The sequence below is a fragment of the Malus domestica genome, chromosome 15 (assembly GCF_042453785.1).
Source record: "Malus domestica chromosome 15, GDT2T_hap1".
NCBI lineage: Eukaryota > Viridiplantae > Streptophyta > Magnoliopsida > Rosales > Rosaceae > Malus > Malus domestica.
This window is the reverse complement of record NC_091675.1, coordinates 9,773,423-9,796,239: the sequence shown is the minus strand read 5'-3', so window position 1 is coordinate 9,796,239 and position 22,817 is coordinate 9,773,423. Positions and strand designations below refer to the sequence as shown.

The window sequence follows — 22,817 nt, the reverse complement described above, 5'->3', positions numbered from 1 at the left end:
TATTTAATCTCTTCTATAATAATAAGTAATGTACAATTTCGTGTGATGAGTCTGTTGAAAAATCTCTCCGAAACCTTGATCACTTGCTGAAAAAGCCATTAACAATAATTAACACATGGTTAAAACAGCTCCATCAGAGTGAGTTGAATTAGCAGTAAAAGTAGGTCCGCCCCCGTCTCTTAAATTTGCTGCGCTTTCCTTTTCTTCCGCTGCTCTGTGACTGCTTTTGCGTTTGCGACCCTGAAACGGAAAGCCAAAGCAAAGCAAACCAACCCATCTCTCTCTGCTTTGTAAGCCTTTATAATCCTATTTGACATGAATTTCCAGCACCGGCAACGGAACCGCAGAGCTTCCAGAAGCTGACCCAGATACCAAAACTACCCCGTTTGGACTCCCCTCCCCACATTGCACTGCTTGAAAATGGTGGAAAAAGGCTGTGGCGGAGGACATGGAGAGGCGGAGAGCTGCGGAGGCCGCTCGGTTGTGGTGGGGGTGAAGCTGGACTCGAAGAGTAGAGAGCTGCTGACATGGGCTCTGGTTAAGGTTGCTCAGCCTGGTGATCGCGTGATTGCCCTCCATGTGCTCGGTAAAAATGGTGAGTGAAATTTGGGTGGAAGATTAAGGCTTTTTTTCGTTTGGGATTTTGGGTTTTGGTGGGCTGGAGTGGAAATTTACTTGTTTTGGTGGATTGGGTAATTGCAGAAATTGTTGATCGAGATGGGAAGTCGTCGCTTCTTTCTCTTGTCAAAGCGTTTGACTCTGTTCTTGCAGTCTATGATGGTTTCTGCAACTTGAAGCAGGTTAATTTATCGTTATTTTTTTGTTGTTTTTATGGTAGAATTTTGTTGTCCTTTTGTATAATTTTGTCATATCCTCTGTTCGTTTCCTGAGAAAATGAAAAATGTTGTGTGACTTTTGAGTGAAAATTTGAGTTCAAACCAATTGGAGAGTTTAATAATTTTTTCAGTGGCCTGGCAGAAAGTTAAAAAGTTGAGATCTTTTATGAAAACTTTTACAGGTGGATCTCAAGCTTAAAATCTGCAGAGGAACGTCAGTCAAGAAAATTTTAGTCCGGGAAGCGAATTCATATACTGCAAGTAAGGTTATAGTGGGAACTGCCCAGAACCACCATAAAATCCGGTCATCGACCACCGTGGCCAAGTACTGTGCCAAGAAACTGTCTAAGGATTGTGGGGTTCTTGCTGTAAATAATGGGAAGGTTTTGTTTAACAGAGAAGGCTCTCAAACAACTTACTGTGACCCCCAAGGTATTTAGATTTTTCTAATTTTACGTTGCTTTTGATGATTTTCGAGTCTGTAAATTGTTTAGGGTGGGATTCTGAGTTGAGGACTTGTTTGCAGGAAGTGAAGAGCATCGCCGGAACAGTTTGCTCAGCGCATTTCACCGATCAGTGTATAAGTCTTCCAAAGTACTAAATGAAGGCAGTGACAGTGTGACCTTAAAGGACACATATGGTCAGGTTAATTGTCAAAACTTGGAGCAGGGATTAGCTAAAGTCTTTCTGGAATGTTCGGAGAGTGTTGAGAAACAGAAATGCTCAGTTTGTTCCCGGCCCTCGGTAGATAGTTCTTGTCACCAATCTGCAGAAGAGTCCTCGGATGACAGTGATAATAAATATATGGCTATAGTGCCAGTGCAGAAAGAAGAGGCACTAGCACCGAGCTCAATTTCTATGTTGATCAAAGAATTACCGGAAGTGAGACCTGGTTGGCCACTGCTTCGACGGGCTGTATTACCAGACCGACAATCTCCAGAGAGGTCTTGGATCCGGAAGATCTCAGTAGTTCAGTGGGCAATGCAGTTGCCCAGTAGACAGCATTCAACTGCCAGCAATTTCGATGAAGGGAAAAATAGTTGTGATTCAGATCAACCTTCCTGTTTGAATGGAGAAAGTGGCGCAATTGTTGCGGTGGGTGGTGAGGCAATGACTGCCCCACCTTCACCGGACTACAATTCAAAAAGCCTGCCTAAAGAATTGGAGGGACTGCATGAAAAGTACTCTGCTACTTGCAGATTGTTCAACTACCAGGAACTTCAGTCAGCTACATCATACTTCTTGGCCGGTATGCTGTTCACGAAGTTCATATGTCAGATATCCTATTCATTTTCCCGATTTCTATTGAATTTTCTTTCAAAAATATATTTTCCTTTGTAATCCCAGAAAACTTCATCGGGAGAGGCGGTAGCAGTCAAGTTTATAGAGGCTGCCTTCCTGATGGCAAGGAACTCGCTGTGAAAATCTTAAAACCATCCGAAGATGTGTTGAAGGAGTTTGTTTTGGAAATAGAGATCATTACTACCTTAAATCACAAGAACATTATTTCCCTTCTGGGGTTCTGTTTTGAGGATAACAATCTTCTCTTGGTTTATGATTTCTTATCAAGAGGAAGCCTTGAAGAGAATCTCCATGGTATATACTATATTTCTCTGGGTTTTAAACATTACAACGAAGAACAATAAATGTTTACTTACCCTGTATTTTTGTTTGAATTCTAACGTAATTACAACTTTTTTGATTTTTTCCAAATCAGGAACTAAGAAGGATCCCCTTGCATTTGGTTGGAACGAGAGATATAAGGTGGCCGTGGGGGTAGCTGAGGCCTTGGATTATCTGCACACCGGCAGTGCACAACCTGTAATCCACAGGGATGTCAAATCATCCAATATTCTACTATCTGATGATTTTGAGCCGCAGGTATACATCTGGTCGGTTTGTTGCTTTTAAAGATGCATTTGTTTATCGAATTGTCAGTTTTAATAGTATCTTGAAATGGGTTTTCAGCTCTCTGATTTTGGACTAGCAAAATGGGCATCAACCTCATCTTCGCATATAACATGCACTGATGTTGCAGGCACCTTTGGGTTCGTTACTTAATCTCATAGCTTTACCTTTCATCGTCTTTCTAAAGAGTCAAGACTTCTGTTTTTCTATAAGATGAATAAAATTTCCAAATTGAAATTCTTTTTTAAGAAACCATGGAAATATGAGATGTTGATTAATTAATAACACTATTGCATTTTCTGCAGCTATTTGGCTCCTGAATACTTCATGTATGGCAAAGTAAACGACAAAATTGACGTGTATGCATTTGGTGTTGTACTCCTCGAGCTTCTTTCAGGAAGAAAGCCTATAAGCAGTGACCATCCAAAAGGCCATGAGAGCCTAGTCATGTGGGTATGTCCTCTTCTCCCCTAATGTTTAGCAGTACTCCATGCACCTCTTGATGTTTGTCTCTTGGAAGAAATTGAATTAGTGAAACGTCTTGTACAGGCCAAGCCAATTCTAAACAGTGGGAAGGTGTCCCAACTATTAGATCCGTGTTTGGGCGATAACTATGACCAGGGCCAGATAGAGAGAATGGTTTTAGCAGCCACTCTTTGTATCAGACATGCTTCACGAGCTAGGCCCCAGATGAGCTTTGTAAGCTGGATCCGATCCCTCTTGAGTATCCTCCCATCAGTTTATAGCATGAAACAAAAATCTCTGAATTAATATTGACAAGATTCTATCTGTCCTTTTGAGCACAGATCGTGAAGCTTCTTCAAGGCGATGCAGATGTGACTAAGTGGTCCAGGCTGCAAGTTCATGCCATGGAGGAATCTGATGTGCTCGAAAACGAAACGTGTCCACGTTCAAATCTGCAGTCTCACCTTAACCTTGCACTGCTTGATGTGGAGGATGACTCACTCTCCATGAGCAGCATTGAGCAAACTGTCTCCTTAGAGGACTACCTGAAAGGGCGGTGGAGCCGCTCGTCGAGCTTCGACTAACAAATTCACAAGCACAACAATGCTAGTAATTGCACTCTCCCATTTGTGCGATTCATTTGTATATTAATCCCCACCGAGAAAATAAGAAAGGTAAGAAAACAACAGCTTTGACATGTTGCGTGAGTGTTTGGGTTATAGTTATGGATGGGTTTAGGATGAGAGGTTGTTTGTGTTTGTGCCCTCCTCCTTCCCTAGCAGTCGTAAAGTGGTCCTTATTTGTTGGACTGGTTTTCCTGGTTGGTTTTTTTTTTCAGCTTACTTGTTGGTCTCAATCAGACCAAGAGTTGGGACTGTTGTAATGTTCAAAGATGAATATGTTGTAATTCTGGTTGATTTTCATTTTCCTCTGAGTGAGCTCAAGTCTAAATATGAGGAAAACTTACGTGAAACTGTTGCATACCCTATTTTTTATGTATCAAGGTCTTCTTGGGCCGGTTGTAAACCTTTCCATGTCTCTTATCATGTGTCATTATGTGATTGAGAAAGATTGACACATATTCTCTTTATGTCTTGTCTCCAAAGAAAATGTTGATTTTCATTTTCACTATGTACAAGTCTAAGCATACGGCTAAAGGAGAAAATGAAACCGTTGCATACCCTTTTTCTCTTTCTCGAGTGATCCTTAAGATTGTGTTTTCATTTTTCTCATCGCCTGACGAGAAAGATAAACGCATGATTGTATGCAACTAGTAATAAATCAGATTCTCTATTTTGTTTCTTTCATCACCAAAAGATAAAGAGAGAGAAGGGGAATGCAATGGAAGATACTTTAGTTTTTCTACTTTTGAGTACCTATGCACACAACATGCTCAAAATTAAAAAAAGGGCAAATGCAAATGGAAGTCATTATCCTCCCTCCAACTTGGTAATAAAATTAGTGGACCATACTGTGTTGTTAGATTATTTTCCACAGGACCACAAATCACATGGTGCTAAATCTTTCTTTATGCCCCTAAAAGTCATGAGGGTCTCCCAACAACTCAAAAGCTACAACAGAAGAACCACCACCACTCCTATGGACCAAAATTCTGGTGGCCAAATTAACTAGTCACCGACACCTCAAAACCCATTTTGGTCATTTCCACAACATCCATAACTTTCACAGCAAGATTTTATGGGTGAAATAAAGGATGAATGTACCATGGTTGTCCCTTTTGGGTTGTGAGTACCAAATGTAGCTGGATGAGAGTACTATTCCTAAGCTAAAGTAGAGAGAAATGTCTTTGGCAAATAGTTTTACCACCACCTCAGTAACTATTTGGCTAGCTGAGAAATTCCAATCAAATAATAGGCACCAAATGAGACAACAAAAAATCCAAGCAAATCAATATATGTTAAAACACGAGTGAAAAGTTATGTAACGTGACTGTGTTACAATATTTATGTTTGTCATTTCATGGTTACTTTACTCTAAAAGATTTGGCAGGTAGCTAGGAAAAACTTTGGACTGATAGAAAATATTTTTTTTAATTTTTTTTTTAGAAAGAAAACAAGCAAGTTACGATTATCCACCGTTTCGAGGATCAAAAAGTCTCACAGAGGCATTTCAATCTCTCCTGGCCACAAGTTTGGCTTCCACATCAGCAATGGGTTTTGAACCCGAGACCTCTAATTTTTAATTTTTAAGAAAATATTGTAATCCGTCATTTACTATTGAGCCACCACCTCGTGATTACCGAAAGAAAGTGTTGGTTGGTGGCAATTTATACCCTTTCTCTCTAGAGCCCCGTGCCCATCTCTTCTTTCCCCAAAACCCTAATTTTGAAAGCTTCCTGGCCGTCGGCCCTTGGTTCCGGCTTGAGGTGGGTGGGTAGCCTGCCTTCCACTCTTTCGTGACTCCTAGGCCTCCTTTCTTTCAGCAACTTGGGAAGAAGAACGGAGAGCGTTCCAAATTCTAAACATGGCTAGGGTAAAGAGATTAATGTGACGGTTATAAATCATGGGGTTCACCAGGTTGCAGAGCATCTCTAAAGAATTAGGCAATTGTTTGAGGCAAAATTGTAATTTGGAGATATGACATTTTGCCTGGTTCATTTACCTAATTAAGATGTCTACTGGACAAGGCAAAATAGGTAAGGTATATCTAATACTTTTTCATTTTTATTAAATAGATGATGCTAGTCACACATATCTTCCAATTTTTAATCACGAATTGAATGAATTTGAAGGATTTAAATACATAAATTAACATGGGGTGTGTGGAAAGGAAAATGAAATATGTGGATAACACCACTCTTAAAATATGGTCCAAAGCGTGTTAAGAAAAATATTTTATTACTAAATTACTAACCGATGATGCAGTTTTTTGCTTTTATTACGGAGTGTGAATAGTTTTTAAAATTCAACATGAAAAATGGGACAATGATGAGGCACTTTCTTATGTGGACGTATTTTATTTTTGTTTATTTAATTTTTAGATTATGAATTAGGACATGCTATGCTTATATAGTTGTGAGGTTGGCCTGAAAAACAGTAAAATTTATGTTGCATGTAATTACTAAATTGCCCATTTTAAATATTTTTGTTTAGTTGTAATTAGAGGTTAGAATAATAATTTTATAAAGTTTTAGTTGACAAACATGATTCTATTAGGAGTAAGCTTTTGCATGATGACGTGAGTTTGAATTCTGTTAATGGTTAAACTCACATTTAATTTAAGAAAATTTATTGTTTGATAAAAAATAAAAAAAAGTAGTTTAGATCCGGGGATCCCAAGTTGCCTTATGTACTCCCTAGGGGACCAAGATTCTCGTCGGATCCATTCCCATCCCGCATCGTATATCATGCGGTCAGTTTTCGTTAATCATTTAAAATTTAAAACTTAAAATTCAAATGTAAATAGTATCTAACGAATACTGACCGCATGATATATAATGAACGGACATGATTGCAGGATTACTAGGATCCCTAGGAATGGATCCGGCGAGGATCCTGGTGCCTCCCTAGGAGCCACGTTTTGCTTACGTGGCGCAGAAAACCAATTCGATTGGGTTGAATGGTGCGACATGTCGTGTTGCTTTAAAAACTGTCAAAGACATATAACACACTCTATCGGTTTGAAAGTGTGAACGCAAGAAACTGCCCACCAAAAAATCAAAAAGAAAAAAACAAAGCGAGGTGACTGGATTGGATTTGATTGAAATTTCAAACGAAAGGCGAAGCACAAAGTCGCATAAGAAGCAAGAAGAAGAGGATCAGAGAAGAAACCAAAGAAACGAAAGATACGCCGTCGATGGATCCCTCTCAGTATCCCCACCACCTCACAAGGTACGCTTCTTCTTCTTCTTCCAATCCCTACCCTTCCGACAACCCTTCAAATTTCCCAAACTACTCTCACCGCCACCACAACACCAACCACCACTACACACACCACCACCACTCACAACAACCACCACCACCACAGCAACTCCTCCAACCTCCACCCCCTCCACCACCGCCCCAAACGTCGCCGTATAACTCTCTCCCCCCACCGCCCCTGCCCCCGCCCCCGCCCCCCCCACATCCTTACAACCCCAACCAGCCCCAACTCACCTTCGAACCCGAACGCTCCAGAACCTTCCTCCCCCTTCACGACTACCCCGTCTCCTCCCCTCGGGTCGCCCATTCGGAGCGCCCTCGCCACCACCGATTGCTCCAATTTGAATCGCCCTACGTCGAATCCAATCCCGTTTCTTGGGATTCTTCAAGGGCTTTTCACGATTACGATCGTGAATTGCATAAACCCCAATTTAGGGTTGAATCAGAGGGTAGTGGTAGCGCTAGGTTTAGGGCTGACTACAATGAACAGCTGCTCCGGGAACATCGGGCCCCCGTGGACGACGATTATAACAGTCGCCGCCGTGCTCGTGCAGAACCCAGTTCCGATGGAAAGTATCGCGAATTGGGGTTTGCGTCAAGCCAGAATTTGAATAGTCATTTGGATTCGAATTCGGGTGGTTATGATGGCCGGTATGATGAGTTGAGGAGTGGTGGTAGGAGAGATGAGGTGTATGAGAATAATCAGAGATGGGTTCATAATGATAGAGAAGCTACTAGAGAGTTATATGATCCATTCGTGTTCGATGAGGGTAACAGGGGCCGGAATGTTTTGGCGAAACGGGATTATTATGGTTCAGAATCTGAAAGAGGGAGTGGTACTAGTAATAGGAGGAAGCAGATACAAAAGAAGAGTGTTTTACTCAGGCTTCAAACTGTGAAACCTAGTCACCGGAATGGCTCTGCTTATTTTGATAATTCTGGCTCTAGTTCCCACAGAGGGAAAGGATACTATGAGTATTCGGGTCGCGAGATGGGTGAAGTTGAGAAAGGTGCGAATTCTTTGGAACTTGATGTTTCTTTTAAATCGAATTCACTAGTGGCGAAGGCAGTTGGAAATAGGGATGTTAAGACAGATTCAGTGTATGGCAGGGATTTCTCAAATTTGAAACTCAGTAGAGACAGTGAGAATGCTGCACCTGTACGTTTGCGAAGCTCCATAGTTGTTGCAAATAAGACATCCAGTTCAGACAAGGACCCACGACAGTTGGAAGAGGAGGTGAACACTTCTGGTATGGAGAATAGGTGTGATATCGAACAGCCCGGTTCTAATGTGAATGGTGATTCTTCTGGAAAGAGTGAAGTGGAAAGGGTTACAAAGGGTAACACAAAGGGTAAGGTTTTACAAAGAGATGGTAAAAAGGGTGTTTCTGCTCAAATGTCTTCTCTTAAGGTTACTAAGAAGAAAAAAGTGGTGAAGAAAGTAGTGAAAAAGGTCGTAAACCCTCGTCCACAGCCAAAAAAGAAGATTGATGAACCACGGGCAGCAGATAGCTATATTTGTAGCCCATCTGCAGCCTTTGGGACTGAAAAGGGTGAAACCTCTTCACCGAGCATGGTATCGGATGAACATGGCACTGATGCCAACTCTTGTAGTAAGAGCACTGGGAAAACTTCAACTTGTAATTTGGGTTCTTCAAGTTGTGAAGAAATTAATATTGATCAGGGTTGTCTAACTGTAGATGCTTCTGTCCAGGGCTTGCTTAAGAGTTCAAATTTTACCAACAATGTAACTGATTCACTTAGGGTAGCTACTTGTCCAGAAACTGGTTGCGTTGTAGATGTCAGCAAACAGATATGTCAGAGTGGAGACAGTTTATCGCTTGATAATGTCATACGAACAGAATCATCAGAGCCCAGATTGTCTGTAGAAGGCAATGCCAATTCTGGTTTTTTAAGTTCAGAGAAAACTATGATGCATGGAGACATTATGAATGTAAATGGCTCTGGCCATGGTGCAGAAACCAACTTGGATATTGATGGTGGTATAAAAGTATCTTATCAAGAAGTCATGGTTCATAACATTGGTAATGTGGATGCCATCAGCGAGCAACCTTGTACACATCAGCTCCCAACATCACTACAAATTGGTTCTGTGGAAGAACTTCCAAAGGCTATATCTGCAGCAGAAAGCAGCATAACTGTTGGTTTATCAAGTTCGGGGAAGACCTTTGCTGTCTGCTCCGATGATGGTAGAGGTACCACGTGGAACTCTGACAAAGTTAGTACTAATTATGATGAGAATATTATTGTTCCTAATGGTGGGAATGCCGATTTTGTCGGCACGCAAGCATCTGCAGATGGTGCCTCCAGATTATTTGTTAGTTGTGGCACCGAAAGATCTTCAAAGATTGCAAATTCAGTTGGAGATCGGAAGAGTGTTACATTCAAGATTAAAAAGAAGAGAAAATTTAGGACTCTGTTAGACTCTTCAAGGGCCTCCAACACTATTGTAGAGCCTAAAAATGTTTCTGCCCATGAAAATTCTGTGGATACGGCAGTAAGTTCATCCCTGAAGGATGCTAGTCATGCAGAAGTTGCTGTTTCTGGTGTTGAAAAGTTAGATATTGGCTCTCAACCTGATAATGACGGGGTCAGTGTTCTGCGTGGGAACAGCTCACTAGATGGGATTTGTGAGGCTAAGTTATCAGCTAGAAGTGATGTTAACTCTGATCCTGATGAGACTTCTCTGAAGTATATAAAGAGGAGAAAAGTATCCACCTCTCATCTGGTAGGGACTACCTCTCAAACCAATGATGGACCTGCAGATAAGTCTACATCTTATGCAGAAGCACCTTGGACTAACGATGATCCAACACAAGAAGATGAAGTTACTGCTTCCAGCATAGGTTTTCTCTCTGCTAATGCTAATTTAATTCCTTCTCAAGAGGGAAGCACTGTATTATTTGTGGATGATTTAGCGGCTGTATCTGCAGCTAGGGATGCCCTTACTAATGATGGTATGAACTTTGAGCACCAAGGTGTTGAATCATGTACAATTTATGAAGAATCAGTTCCGGATACATCGTTCCTTTGTCCCTCACCATCGAGGAATGAACAGAAAGAGGCTAGCACTCAAGCTCTGGTTGTAAATAGCCCTCAGCTTGACATTATGGACGTAGAAAGTAACCTAGAAGAAAATTTTGGTATATTTTCAACAGCTGAGCAAGTTATGATGCAAGGCGAGACTGCTTCATGCAGCGTTTCTTCAGAAGTCCAGCCTCCAGACTCAAGCAATAAATTTTCCTGCACAGATATGGAATCAAATTATGTCTCTGTGAAGGAGAAATTGCCCATTGCGTCAAATTATCTGTTGTTATGTGCCAATAACAATGAAGTATCTACTACTAACTCTAATGATGAAGGAACGGAGTTTGTGCATGATACAGTATCAGATAAGGGTTCTCCAGAAACTTCAACTGATGTCCCTTACTTGCAGATGCTACCTTGTAGTCCATCAGTTATCAAAATTTCTGATGAAAAAGCTGGTGGGGACCAGCAATTGGATTTGAAGTCTGTGGTTGAAGGTGGTTCCAATGCATCTGCTCAAAATTCATCATCAGGTGGTACCAAATCAGTGATGGGGAAGTCAGTAGCTTTACCTTTGCAAAATATCAAAAAGGCAACTCATGGTTCGAATCTAGTAAGCACAGAATCTGGTTTGAAGAACCAGCTGGGTCAAGCCACTCGTGGGATTGTGCCAGGTCGTTCATATTCGGTCTCTTCTACCTCAATGAAGACTGCCTCTTCAACTCATATTGCAAAGCCTCGGACTTGGCATCGAAATGGTAATTCATCTTCATCTCCTCTTCCTGTAAGCATGCCTTTATCTAGTACTGTTCCACCCCAAAGGCAGTTGCCACAAAGGAATGGAAAATTTCAAAGTAATTCGTATGTGCGTAAAGGTAACAGCCTTGTTAGAAAACCTCCAGTCGCTGCTCTGCAAAGCTCCCATGGGTTTAGTTCAGCTGTTTATCAGTTGAACTCTTCAGGTATAGATGGTTTGAAGAAGAATGCAGGATCTGACAGTAGGATTGATGTGAAAATGCCTCCAAGTCTCATGAGAACTGGAGAAATGAATGCTCCTTTTGATAGGCCGACACCCCAACTACCTTTGGCACCCATATTATCTACTTGTCCTGCCATCTCTTTCGGGGTTCGTGCATCATCCCCAGTGTCTGAGCCTCTTAGTGGTGAAACCAAGTTAGATCCTATGAATTCTTTGGACACCAAAGATGCACAAACATTTGCCAAGGACTCACTGACAATTTCTGAAACTCAGGAAAATCACAGTGGTTCGCTCAATAATTTGGAAAACCAGAATGTACTGCATGATGAGAATTTGGCACCTCCAAATACCAAGAAGATTGTAAATGGAAAGTGCACGTTAAATCAGTTGGTTGCAACTTCAAATCCTTGTGACCTTCCGGTCCACAGTACTGATAAGATCCAGCACTCCTCTGATGGTTACTACAAGAGGCGCAAAAATCAGCTAATCAGGACATCCTTGGAAGGTCATGCTATCATGCCTGATGACAATTTAAACTTACAGCTGCAAAGGGTTCCTAAGATTGTCCCCAGAAGAACATATGGCAAGAAACGATCACACAAGGGTATGCTGTTAGAACTTGTTCTGTTACGTGTTCTCTAAGCAGTATTTTTTTACACTTACACCTAAATTCTGAAATGCATTTTCTGGATCAAGGCAAAAGTGGATTTGTTCAGTTCCATTTATTGATTACTGCTAACTGTTAGCATCAGGGTTCTTCTATTTCCTGGATGTTGTCCTTTTCTTCATCTTTTAGACGTATTGAAGCTCTGATCTGTAACCTTTTCCAACTTAAGCTCATTTCATATTTCAATGATGATATCATTGTACAGATTTGATCCTTTTTTTGTTGAAACTCTTCAGTGTTTTAGAATCTTATTACCTTGGTTTTCTCGTACAGCTGTTGCAAAGACAAGTAAAATTGGAAAAAACTCTTTGGTGTGGACACCGCATGGTACACAGTCATCAAACAATGATGGTGGTTCACTTAACCATCAGAAGGTAGTGCCTTACCTGTTTCCATGGAAAAGAGCAAGACACTGGAGGACTTTCATGCAAAGTCAGGCTTCCAGTTTCAAATATAGTTCCGTACCCACAATCAGGTATTCGATTCTTTTCTTGTTTTGAAGAGGCAATTAGATTTGAACACATTTGTGTATGTTACTTAAGAAAATCAAATATTATTTCATTTTTCAGTAAGAAACTGCTGCTGTCAAGAAGGCGGGATACTTTGTACACTAAGTCAACTCATGGATTTTCGCTTAAAATGTACAAGGTATTAAGTGTTGGTGGGGCCAGTTTAAAATGGTCAAAATCCCTTGAAAGGCAATCAAAGGAAGCTAATGAGGTTTGTTGGCTAGTACCCAGTCAGGCTATTATTTCTCCTTCAAAGATGATCCCTTTTTTATTAAAGTGAAGTAATGGTTTCCAAATCAGAAACTGCTCTGTCCCTATCCACCTCAATTGTTTCTATTAACAATGTCTAGGAAGCTACACGTGCTGTTGCTGCAGTGGAGAAGAAGAAAAGAGAACACAATGGTGCTGCATGCATTAGTTTGGGGTCTAAGTTTAGAAGTAATTTGTCAGGTAAGTCAATTCATAGTGTAGTGAAAATGTAGAGCTATCTGATGTGTCAGATGCATGACATTTCTTGCTTGTGGTATACCTTCAATGTGTTTCCACATGGTATGTTGCTTGATTATTAAGTATCTGATGATATGGCAGGAAAACGTATATTTCGCATTGGTTCTGTCCGGTACAAAATGGATCCTTCAAGGCGAACACTAAAAAGGATTTCAGGTGGGCTGCTCTTTATTTGCTCCACATATCAAATGTCCTTTTCAACATGAGCTTTAGTGTATACTTTTTTAATGCTTATACATTAGGAGCTTGATTTTCAATTTCTTCTGGCCATTGGATGTGGTCACCACATGTTCTTAAGTTTCAACCTTTCTTTCTCTTACGAGTAGACCGTCATATCTAGTTTTGGAGTGATTGGGAAGAGTTTTTTTTTATATCCTTGTGATTTGGAACCATTATCTTGGGCTCAGGAAGTGCCTCTGATTTCTGACTAATTTCAGAACTACTGATTTGTATTTTGGTAAACAAAGGGGATGAAAGGCCCATACGATAGAAACAGAATTGCTGATTTCTGTCAGTATCGTTTTGGACATTCTTTTAGCATATTAATTATATAGTTTATGAGCAGTTGCCAGCACACTGGACACTGTCTTTTCTATTCGTGTTGAATCACATATAGCCGTATATTCCAATTCCAAAGAAGTATTATGAGGTGATTAATGAGTGTTTTTCAGTTTTGGAGGATTTTTTTTTTTTTTTATAAATATTTTGGCATATGTGGGGTACATCTTATCAGCAAATTGATCGTACAGTTTTCATTCATGTTCTGTGTAGATGACGAATCGTCAAGCTCTGGTGTGCTCGATCCTGAAAAGGATCCCAAGAGATCTTATGTTCCAAAGAGACTGGTGATTGGCAATGATGAGTAAGTTGCTGTTGTTTATGGCTTAAAGATAGATTCCTGAAATTAATACAAGCAAATGTGAATGCCAATTGATGGTGTTGACACACGAACCTCCAAATTATGGTTGCATTGTTCTTAAGTTTTAAAATTCTTGGATATAAATGCATTTCCATATTGGCAGATATTTGCGGATTGGCAATGGTAACCAGCTTATTAGAAATCCGAAGAAGAGAACTCGCATATTGGCTAGTGAAAGAGTTCGATGGAGTTTGCACACGGCCAGACTTCGGCTGGCAAAAAAGCGGAAGTACTGCCAGTTTTTTACAAGATTTGGGAAGTGCAATAAGGATGATGGAAAATGTCCCTATATCCATGACTCCTCTAAAGTTGCAGTCTGCACAAAGTTTTTGAAGGGTTTATGTTCCAATCCCAATTGCAAATTGACTCATCAGGTTTACCGTGTGACAGGACTTCACATGATCTACAACAGAACTTTGTACTTCTTTTTGGACATTTTATCCTTTCTTTTTATTTCTTTATTTATATTTTATCTTCATGCAGGTCATTCCTGAAAGAATGCCGGACTGTTCTTACTATTTGCAAGGTGCTTTCTGGTAACATTGTTCTAGTCAAGCTACTAATGGAATTAGAAAATTCTGACATGCTTCCTGGCAGGTTTATGCTCCAATCAAAATTGTCCTTACAGACATGTGAATGTGAATCCAAAGGCATCTACTTGTGAAGGATTTCTTAAGGGCTATTGTGCTGACGGGAATGAGGTACTGTCTTATCATATATACGCTTTTTTGCTTGTGTTTGTTTTTTTTTTTATGCTGGTTTGAATTCGGAAGTCTGGGACTCGTTTTTCTTGCTAGTACGGAGCCCAATTGTTTAGTTCAATTGTGTATGTGGTGTGTGGGCATGCATGTTGATTTTGTAGGCAATCAATTTGGACATACCAGATGAAAAACTGCTCGTGTTTGGTGTATTATGGGAAGGGGAATGGTTGAGATCAAAAGGAGAGTAGAAAGTTAACTATAGTTGGACCTATCTTTCAATAAAGTAGACATTGAATATGTTGAACAAGAAAGAGAGTTTCGTTGATAACATTATTATTGAGATCTGCTTACACTCAAGAACATAGTGAACAAAAGATTTAATTAACATATTTATGGAAAGGGGGTGTGGTGAGTAAAACTATTATTTGTTGAATTAGGGGAATGTGGAAAATAGTTCGGGCTGTTGAGTAAAAATCTGGGTGCAAATAGAATTTCTGCTTGTCATACAGTTATACTAGATTTTATATGTAAGGCTTGATAACTCTTCTCTGAGCAAACAAAGATACACTAGTTTTGGAGCAAGTAAAATAGAATATATATCTCCCTCACAGTGCCGGAAGAAGCATAGCTATGTTTGCCCGTCCTTTGAAGCTACTGGAACCTGTCCACGAGGGCCTAAATGCAAGCTTCACCACCCCAGAAACCGAGCAAAGGAAAAGAAAAGAAAACGATCAAGAGAACACAGAAATACTTGGGGCCGTTACTTTGTTTCCAAGGATATCACTGTTTCTGAACCGAGAACAGTGTCTGGAAAGCAGTCTGCACAGAACAGCGATGACATAATTGTTGATGGAGTCGCTGATTTCATTAGCATTGATGTTAGTGATGAGGAGGTTGGAGAAACTAATGATCCAATACAGGAGCAAGCTGCATATTGTGACAGCGATTCGTCGGAATTGGAATTAGATGATCTTGATGAGCTGATTAAACCAATTCGTTTACTGGAAAGGTTGAAGACAAATGCTTCATGACAGACGCAGCTCAAGAGGGGACAACATGCGACGAGCTATGGTATGCAGTAATTAGTCTGTTGTAGGTAAATTTTGTTTTCCCTAACTTTGATTCTGCAATGGCGAGTATGACCGCCATTGCATAGGAACACATACAGAGTATTATACTGGAAATAAAAGAGCAGGTGCAGGAGAATCCGCCGTTCTTACCGGAAACCCGGGGCTGGTCTAGCCAATCCATCGTCCTCAGATGTACCGGCGGCCTGCACTTTTGTTATAGGTTTTTATTTGTTTTCTTATCTAGGGAATTGAGATTTTTTTTTCTTTTAGCTTTTTCCTCCCTACTAAATTGTATACTGTACATTTGCAACACTATCAAGTTTTTAATAAGAAAATATTGCATTTATGTTTTCAGTGTAAGTTTTCCTTGAACCCGAGTTTTCTGAATTTATTTTTAGTCTTATGCTCTAGCGCGATGGAACTGTTATTGGAATTTCATAATAGTTCTCGGACAGTTTTTAGATGTAATTTTTCTCTGATAACATTTACAAAAATACCGCATGATAACTTTTTTGACTGTGTCGAAAATGCCGTTATTTTGTAACTCAATAAAATCATATGCAATTATGCTACTGCAAGTCAACATTTTAGCTACAACTTATGAATTGATGGCTATTAATTTTCTGTTTATTTTAACCACAAACAACTCAAGCTCCCAAGTATAAAACAAGAAATCTTATCCCCACAAATAAGTGGATCAATTTTCATTGGGGCCTCCCACAATTTCGCAAAAGTTGGAGCACCCAAAAGCAAAATCATTTCTTCACTTAAACCACATAATATAAAAATTGAACAATTTGGCCCGTAGCCTATTTGCATTCAGCCATGGCAGCAACAATGGCAAAGTTTCCACTCTTGGGCTATTTTGGAGGCAAAAAACAGCTCCAAAAAAGAAGGGATTTCTCCATAGCAGCTCAGCAGTCACAAGTCCAAGAGTCGCAAGAGAAAGCAGAGGAGGAGAGAGAGAGTGTGAGGACAGAGAAAGTGCTGGGAACGGGAGGCACACCACTGAGGCCGGTGGAGAAGCAGGTGAACGTGGAGAGCAAGAACATGGGGAGGGAGTACGGTGGGGATTGGCTGAGCAGTGCCACGAGGCACGTCAGGATCTACGCAGCTTACATTGACCCAGAGACATGTGCCTTCGACCAGACTCAGATGGATAAGCTTACTATTATTCTGGACCCCACCAATGAGTTTGTGTGGACTTCTGAGTCCTGCAACAAGGTCTACTCTTACTTCCAAGAGCTTGTGGATCACTATGAGGTAAGAGAAGCTTTGATTTTGAGTCCATTGAAAATCCATTTGGTGCTCATTCATGGAATGTGTGATGTGTGGTTACTCATTTATATCTGTGTCGTGTTTGTGTTAACGCAAAAGTGAATCAACACACAAAACGATATCAAGACAATAACTTAAACCGTACAAAAATTGATCAACAATGCATGTCAAGCTAACAAAGATTTCCGTAAATTTTTTTTTTAGCTATAGGTTGTAAATGTGATCACAAACATTAGGTTGGACCGTATCCCTCTTTCCTTTGCCTTAAATTCAACCGTACAGAAAGACCACGTTTCTTACATTTGAAGTTGTAACTAGGGTTTCAATGTCTTGTTTCTTGTTGAGACATTACCATTTCTATGTGAAAAATCAGGGAGCTCCATTGACAGAGTACACTCTCCGTCTGATCGGATCGGACATCGAGCACTACATAAGGAAGCTGCTATACGATGGGGAAATAAAGTACAACATGGATGCCAGAGTCCTCAATTTCAGCATGGGCAAGCCTCGCATGATGTTCAATAACAATGACATTCAACCTCAAGATGTACAACAGTCATAAGATTTCAACACACTGGCTGTAAACAGATGGTGAATATTTATATTAATTCGATTCTGATACGTTAATTTCTTCCCTTGCATATATCTGAGGGAGGGAGGGAGGGAGGGAGGGTGGGAGGGGGAGTCGAATACGATTTTAACATATGGTTAGTATTTTCTACTGCAAAAGTGGGAAAAGTTCCTAAACCACAGCCTATTTTAAACCCTAACTATCTTCACACTAAAATCTTACCAATGCACTCGTCAAACTTGTTTCCATCGGAATCTGAAGACGGTGCATGAACTCTTACTTGCGTTTGCCTTCAAGTCCCCTTTCTGTAAGTCCAGTCTTCTTATCAGATGGTGGCAGCACTTTCAAACAGGACGAGTCGTTCCAAGGACAGAAGCTTTCATCTTGGGCCACATTCTAGCAAAAATATACAATAATTACAGAAATTAGAAGACCGTTACTAGACGTGAATCCAATACCCATCAGCTGGGATGCACATGTACGCAACACTGGCCCTCACATGCAAAGTAAGGCGTGCAAAAGTCATACACCATCACAGAAACAACAATGTAAAGGCATGCCAACGTGTGATTTTACCAACACAGAAACAACAATGTAAAGGCATGTCAACATGTGCTTTTACCATGTGCGGGAGTGTACATGATACCAAATGAAATACCTCCAGTCTTAAAACAGAAGTCTATTTCAATATAGGTATCGAAAACTGATCAATCCCAACAAAAATGAAATCAGTATATCGCTCGACTAAATGTTAACTAGCAATAAGATAACCCTAGTATCATACAACAAAACTCAAAAAACAGCTAACCTTCAGCCAGTAGAAAAATCCCCGCAAGAGATTCAAAACTCTAGGGCGGTCACCGCGAGCTGCCGTAATCTTTCTTTTCAGAACTGTAAGGTTTGAAAACAAATTAATTAAAATAAAATACAATCAAATTGAAAGGTTACAAACAGTATAAAGAAAAAGGATCTAAATCCTTGTACTTTTGGTAAGGAACAAATTATAGACTCGATGTCTGCTTCAGTTCATCTAACCGTTCTAACACAAATACAGGCGGTGTCACATTCAAAATCCTTCCTAAATATGAGAGAATCGGCAGCCACAAATCTCAATAAAACATTATCTCAACCTACTTTCATTCAACAAATTGATCATTTAAGCTTTAGAACTTCTAGCTGATCTATATCTTGTTTTAAAATTCAATTCAGACAAACAGGAAAAAAAAAATGTTGAACGACAAATAACAGTAAATTATGCTATGCTCCTTTACTCATGCATAATAAAGAAAACCAACCTATGTGCTGTTTTAGATATGAACGTGCAAGTTTCCCCTCAACTGGACAGGTTATTGTTCTACCGCGCAGATTTCTGTTGTGCTCTAATGGCTTTTGGTGAGTTGCTTCTTTCAAGAGGCTTCTGTACTCTTCATGGTCATAAGGCCTGGTAAGAATATCCATAAGCCCCTTCCTAAACTGCGAATGACTTGCATCACGAGTTTTAACGCACCGCCCACTGTCTGCATCCACCTATTAATTTGCAAAGCATTGACAACAACCAGCAAAAGACAAATTTCAGATACTACGAATCAATAAAATCACTCACATACAGACGTATATGTACTTGCACAAATGCTCATCTGTTATGTGTCTCTGTGTGCGTGTGTATGTGTATGCATGTAAAGCATAAAATAGAAAAAACAAACCAAAGCTGAAACGGGGGAAGATACATACAGCTGTAAATGAGGTAAAACTTCTATTTGGAGGTGAACTCTCTCCATCATCACCAAGTATCACCGGTCTACCATTTGGAGGTGAATATACCATTTTCCCATCATCAAACTGTAGACAACTTAAAAGCTTTGCGTAGTCCTCATCTTCTAATCCGCGCTTGCATCCTTGTTTGGCAAACCAGAGATCCGCCACATGAGTTCTTTTTACAGGGCACTCCTTTGTGCTACCTTTAGCAGCTTTCTCATTTGCACATCCTTGCATGGTAAAATGAACAGCCTCCACAGGGGGTGTTTTCAAAGGACACTCCCGTGTGCTACCATTTGCAGCTTTCTCATTTACATTCTTCTTCTTCTTCTTCTTCTTCTTCATCGAGCTCTTTTCCAGAATTGCCCTGTTTTCTTTCCTCATATCATACTTAACAGTTCTTGGGCTCGCAGTCACTTCTTTATACACAGGAAGAGCAGAATTTTTAGGGCAATTTGTGCATTTTCTCTTCGTACCCCTCCTTAAAGTGCTTTGAATATCAGGCTTCTCTTTCACCTGAGATTTTTTAAATGTTTCAGGGGTGTCAAAATCGGGCCCGTTAAGTATCTCATTTTCTTGTTCATACTTGATCACTACAGATTTCCCATTATCTCCAACAGCTTCCAACACATAAGACTTTCCATCTTGCCTCAACTTTTCCAAGAATATCTTATACTGAGGATCCTCATCATCAAGACTATCATCCAGAGACTGAATGTTTTCATCACCATCATCCGCATACCTACTGTTTACATGGACATCATCATCATCATCATAACCATCATCCACAGACCTATTGTTTGTGAAGGACTTTCCACCTTTTGTCAATTTATCCAAGAGTATCTTATGATCAGGATCCTCATCATCACCACCATCAACACCATCATCCAAACACCTTACCTCAACGCTGTGATCGCCATCATCCACAGACCTATCATTTACATTGTCATCACCACCATTCCGATCATCCACCCATCTATTGTCAATATAATCAACATCACTGCCATGATCAGCTAAAGAACTCAAGAATGTCTCATAATCCTCATCCGGTATCAGTTCTTCAACTTGAGTACTGCACTTTCTTCTTTTCTTGGTGGCATTGCCGCAGGAATTGGGCTCAAATATCCTATCGGCCACACGCTCTCTCTTCCCCCGCCTCACTGATCCCTTACCCATACCGTCCTCAAAATCCTTCTTTAAACTGTTGAGTTCTCTTATCAATGTAGTTGGCGCCATTTAGCAACAACCAGCTACCAGCACACAAATACAAAAACCCCTCTTTTGTCTCTCAAACTATTTCTGCATTACCAAGCTTCTGTTTTCTGAAAACGCAGAAAAAACAAGAACAAACCAAAAGAAAATCAAAATCATTAAAGCAGAAACCAGAACATGAATTGTGAGTCTGTGACCTATAATTCTTTAACGTCAATGGAAGAGAGAACCCCTGTTTGGTTCCTGAGAAAATGCAGGAAAAGAAAAAACACTGAAAGATCCCAATTCCTACACTTTCTTTGAACAAAAAAAACCCACCAACAAAAAACCTTAAGTAAGCAAGTATAGGACTTTCAGAATTTTCGTGGGTTTTCTCAGGAAACAAACAAAGGAAAAACCAATCAAGAACCAATTTTTACACTTTCTTTGAGAAAATTAACGAAAACCCAACATCTGTGAGACTCAAACAAACATAAAAATAGACTTTAAAATTGGCAGAATAATTCCTCAAAAAAAAATGCAGAATAATGAAATCGTTAAATCGTTGGGGTGTTGGTTCTTACCTCGTTGGAAGAATTTGAAAGCCGAAGAGTGAACAGATAGAGAAGGCTAGGAGGCGACACAACCGAAGACACAACTCAAAACGAGATGCAAAGACTTGTGTCCTGAGCCTTGGGGACTGACTTTCGACTGATCACTTGAGTCTTGACCAGACAAAAACACTTCGACTGACCCTTGCACAATTTTTATTTTTTATTACTAAAAAGATATGATACAAGTTTGAATCAAATTTACAAATTATATAACGTGTCACTAATAGCAAATAAACACGTTAATTAACGCTTAAATAATAATTCAATCATCAATAATTTAACATCCTACATCGTCCAGGGAGTGGATCATGTAAGCCTTATATGTATATTCTCATATTTACCTGGTACGAGGTATTTTGGGAACTCAGTAGCTTCGGGTTCCATCGGAACTTCAAAGATAAACGAGTTCAGGCGAGAGCATTCCCAAGATAGGTGACCCACTGGAAAGTTCTCAAAAACAAAACCGTGAGGGTGTGGTTGGTGCCCAAAGCAGACAATATCGTGTCACGGCGGAGTTGAGTCCGGTATGTGGTGGGGGCCCAAGCGGGGTTGTGACAATTTGGTATCAGAGCCAATCATTGGCCGAAAATGTGACGACGAGGACGTCGAGCCCCTAAGGTGGGTGAATTGTAACATCCCACATCGCCCAGGGGAATGGATCTTGTAAGTCTTATATGTATATTCTCATCTCTACCTAGCACGTTCCCTTTTGGGAACTCATTAGCTTCGGGCGAGAGCATTCCCATGATAGGTGATCCATTGGGAAATTCTCGTGTTCCCATGATAGGTGACCCATTGGGAAGTTCTTGTGTGAGTTCCCATAAACAAAACCGTGAGGGCGTGGTCAGGACCCAAAACGGACAATATCGTGCTACGGCGAAGTCGAGCTCGGGATGTGATGGGGGCTCGGACCGAGATGAGACAAATAACCACATTATTTAATTTAAAAAATTTAATCTCTCTAACATTATTCTTACAAAAATATTACACACATGTATGTCTCACAATTTTAGGATGTCTTTTTGTTTTTGGCTAAAGAATCCCTATTTTCTTTTTAAATTCCACTATTAATTACAATTTTTTTAGCAGAAAAATGTACATTCACTTTTTCTAAACGAAGAAGTACATAGCGAAGCAAATATTGAGAATGAGATTATGGTATGCGATGATTGATAAGATACCAAATGTTTGCTTTCGCTTGTGCCTGTTTAGTTATCTATTTTATAAATTTAAATACGAAACTTAATGAATTATATGATGTCAATCGTGTATTGATGATTAAGCTAATTTTTTACTAGTACTAAAATTTTAACCTCATTGTCACTCTTAGTCTCACTTGCACTTTCAAAGTTTCTATATGCACCAATGTGGTCATGCACTATTAGGCTTAAGCCTCAAGTAATGATGGGGCAACACCAACCAAAAAATCAAATGAGTTAAGAGTCCAAACTGAACAGAACCAATCGAACCGAAAAGGTATGATATCAAAGCATATATTTAACTCGATTTAGAGGAGAATTGTGTTGATAAAGAAATGTAAGATGAGAATAAGATATAGAGGTACAATTATATGCTTGGAACAATTTTTTATCCTACGTGAGCATAGAATCATGGAGATTTATGTATATGGATATTCGTCACTTATCATCTTTCAGACAACTGGTGATTGAAAAACTAATGAATTAGAATGATATTATCCACACCTTTTTTTACCTTTCACATATTTCTCTTAATTTTCGGTTGTCAGATCTAAAATAATTGAAGAACACCAAAGACATAAATTAACAGACGGTGTGTGAGAGATCCAAAATTTTTTATAATTACACCATCCATGAATTATTCTTTGTTGCAACTTCAAGCGGGAGACAAAATAACCATTGAAACAATGTAAAGGAGAGTTGAAAAGATTTTCATGAAT

At 39.9% G+C, this 22,817-nt stretch overlaps 4 protein-coding genes across 4 annotated transcripts; 3 read left to right on the top strand and 1 right to left on the bottom strand.

Annotated features, from left to right (window-relative positions):
• Positions 1-4,235, top strand: LOC103456262 (protein kinase STUNTED). Its single transcript, XM_008395944.4, has 10 exons — positions 1-595; positions 703-800; positions 1,019-1,268; positions 1,363-2,085; positions 2,184-2,432; positions 2,554-2,717; positions 2,805-2,884; positions 3,050-3,197; positions 3,294-3,443; positions 3,551-4,235. The coding sequence occupies exons 1-10, from the start codon at positions 421-423 to the stop codon at positions 3,791-3,793; spliced, it is 2,280 nt and encodes a 759-aa protein (XP_008394166.1). The 5' UTR covers positions 1-420; the 3' UTR covers positions 3,794-4,235.
• Positions 4,236-5,498: 1,263 nt separating this feature from the next.
• Positions 5,499-15,844, top strand: LOC103400270 (uncharacterized protein At1g21580). Its single transcript, XM_070814815.1, has 10 exons — positions 5,499-11,721; positions 12,058-12,259; positions 12,354-12,504; positions 12,644-12,743; positions 12,882-12,956; positions 13,572-13,662; positions 13,823-14,093; positions 14,203-14,245; positions 14,317-14,420; positions 15,032-15,844. Exons 1-10 carry the CDS (start codon positions 7,026-7,028, stop codon positions 15,449-15,451), a joined length of 6,153 nt encoding a protein of 2,050 aa, XP_070670916.1. The 5' UTR covers positions 5,499-7,025; the 3' UTR covers positions 15,452-15,844.
• Positions 15,845-16,081: 237 nt separating this feature from the next.
• Positions 16,082-17,399, top strand: LOC103456260 (NAD(P)H-quinone oxidoreductase subunit M, chloroplastic). The gene is made up of 2 exons (XM_008395943.4): positions 16,082-16,753; positions 17,142-17,399. The coding sequence occupies exons 1-2, from the start codon at positions 16,316-16,318 to the stop codon at positions 17,328-17,330; spliced, it is 627 nt and encodes a 208-aa protein (XP_008394165.1). The 5' UTR covers positions 16,082-16,315; the 3' UTR covers positions 17,331-17,399.
• On the bottom strand, positions 17,001-21,082 carry LOC103456259 (uncharacterized). The gene is made up of 5 exons (XM_008395942.4): positions 20,870-21,082; positions 19,071-20,416; positions 18,635-18,866; positions 18,148-18,230; positions 17,001-17,735 (listed from the first exon to the last, which is right to left on the bottom strand). Exons 2-5 carry the CDS (start codon positions 20,328-20,330, stop codon positions 17,616-17,618), a joined length of 1,695 nt encoding a protein of 564 aa, XP_008394164.1. The 5' UTR covers positions 20,331-20,416; positions 20,870-21,082; the 3' UTR covers positions 17,001-17,615.
• Positions 21,083-22,817: the final 1,735 nt, after the last annotated feature.

Coding starts and splice junctions, on each gene's coding strand:
- LOC103456262 (XM_008395944.4), top strand. CDS start 421: ATGGTGGAAAAAGGCTGTGGCGGAGGACATGGAGAGGCGGAGAGCTGC. Junction 596..702: donor CCATGTGCTCGGTAAAAATG/GTGAGTGAAATT, acceptor GGGTAATTGCAG/AAATTGTTGATCGAGATGGG. Junction 3,444..3,550: donor CTAGGCCCCAGATGAGCTTT/GTAAGCTGGATC, acceptor TTTTGAGCACAG/ATCGTGAAGCTTCTTCAAGG.
- LOC103400270 (XM_070814815.1), top strand. CDS start 7,026: ATGGATCCCTCTCAGTATCCCCACCACCTCACAAGGTACGCTTCTTCT. Junction 12,260..12,353: donor AGTTCCGTACCCACAATCAG/GTATTCGATTCT, acceptor TTCATTTTTCAG/TAAGAAACTGCTGCTGTCAA. Junction 14,246..14,316: donor CTGTTCTTACTATTTGCAAG/GTGCTTTCTGGT, acceptor GCTTCCTGGCAG/GTTTATGCTCCAATCAAAAT.
- LOC103456260 (XM_008395943.4), top strand. CDS start 16,316: ATGGCAGCAACAATGGCAAAGTTTCCACTCTTGGGCTATTTTGGAGGC. Junction 16,754..17,141: donor AGCTTGTGGATCACTATGAG/GTAAGAGAAGCT, acceptor GTGAAAAATCAG/GGAGCTCCATTGACAGAGTA.
- LOC103456259 (XM_008395942.4), bottom strand. CDS start 20,330: ATGGCGCCAACTACATTGATAAGAGAACTCAACAGTTTAAAGAAGGAT. Junction 18,231..18,634: donor ATATCTAAAACAGCACATAG/GTTGGTTTTCTT, acceptor CAAACCTTACAG/TTCTGAAAAGAAAGATTACG. Junction 17,736..18,147: donor GATTTTTCTACTGGCTGAAG/GTTAGCTGTTTT, acceptor TATTTTTGCTAG/AATGTGGCCCAAGATGAAAG.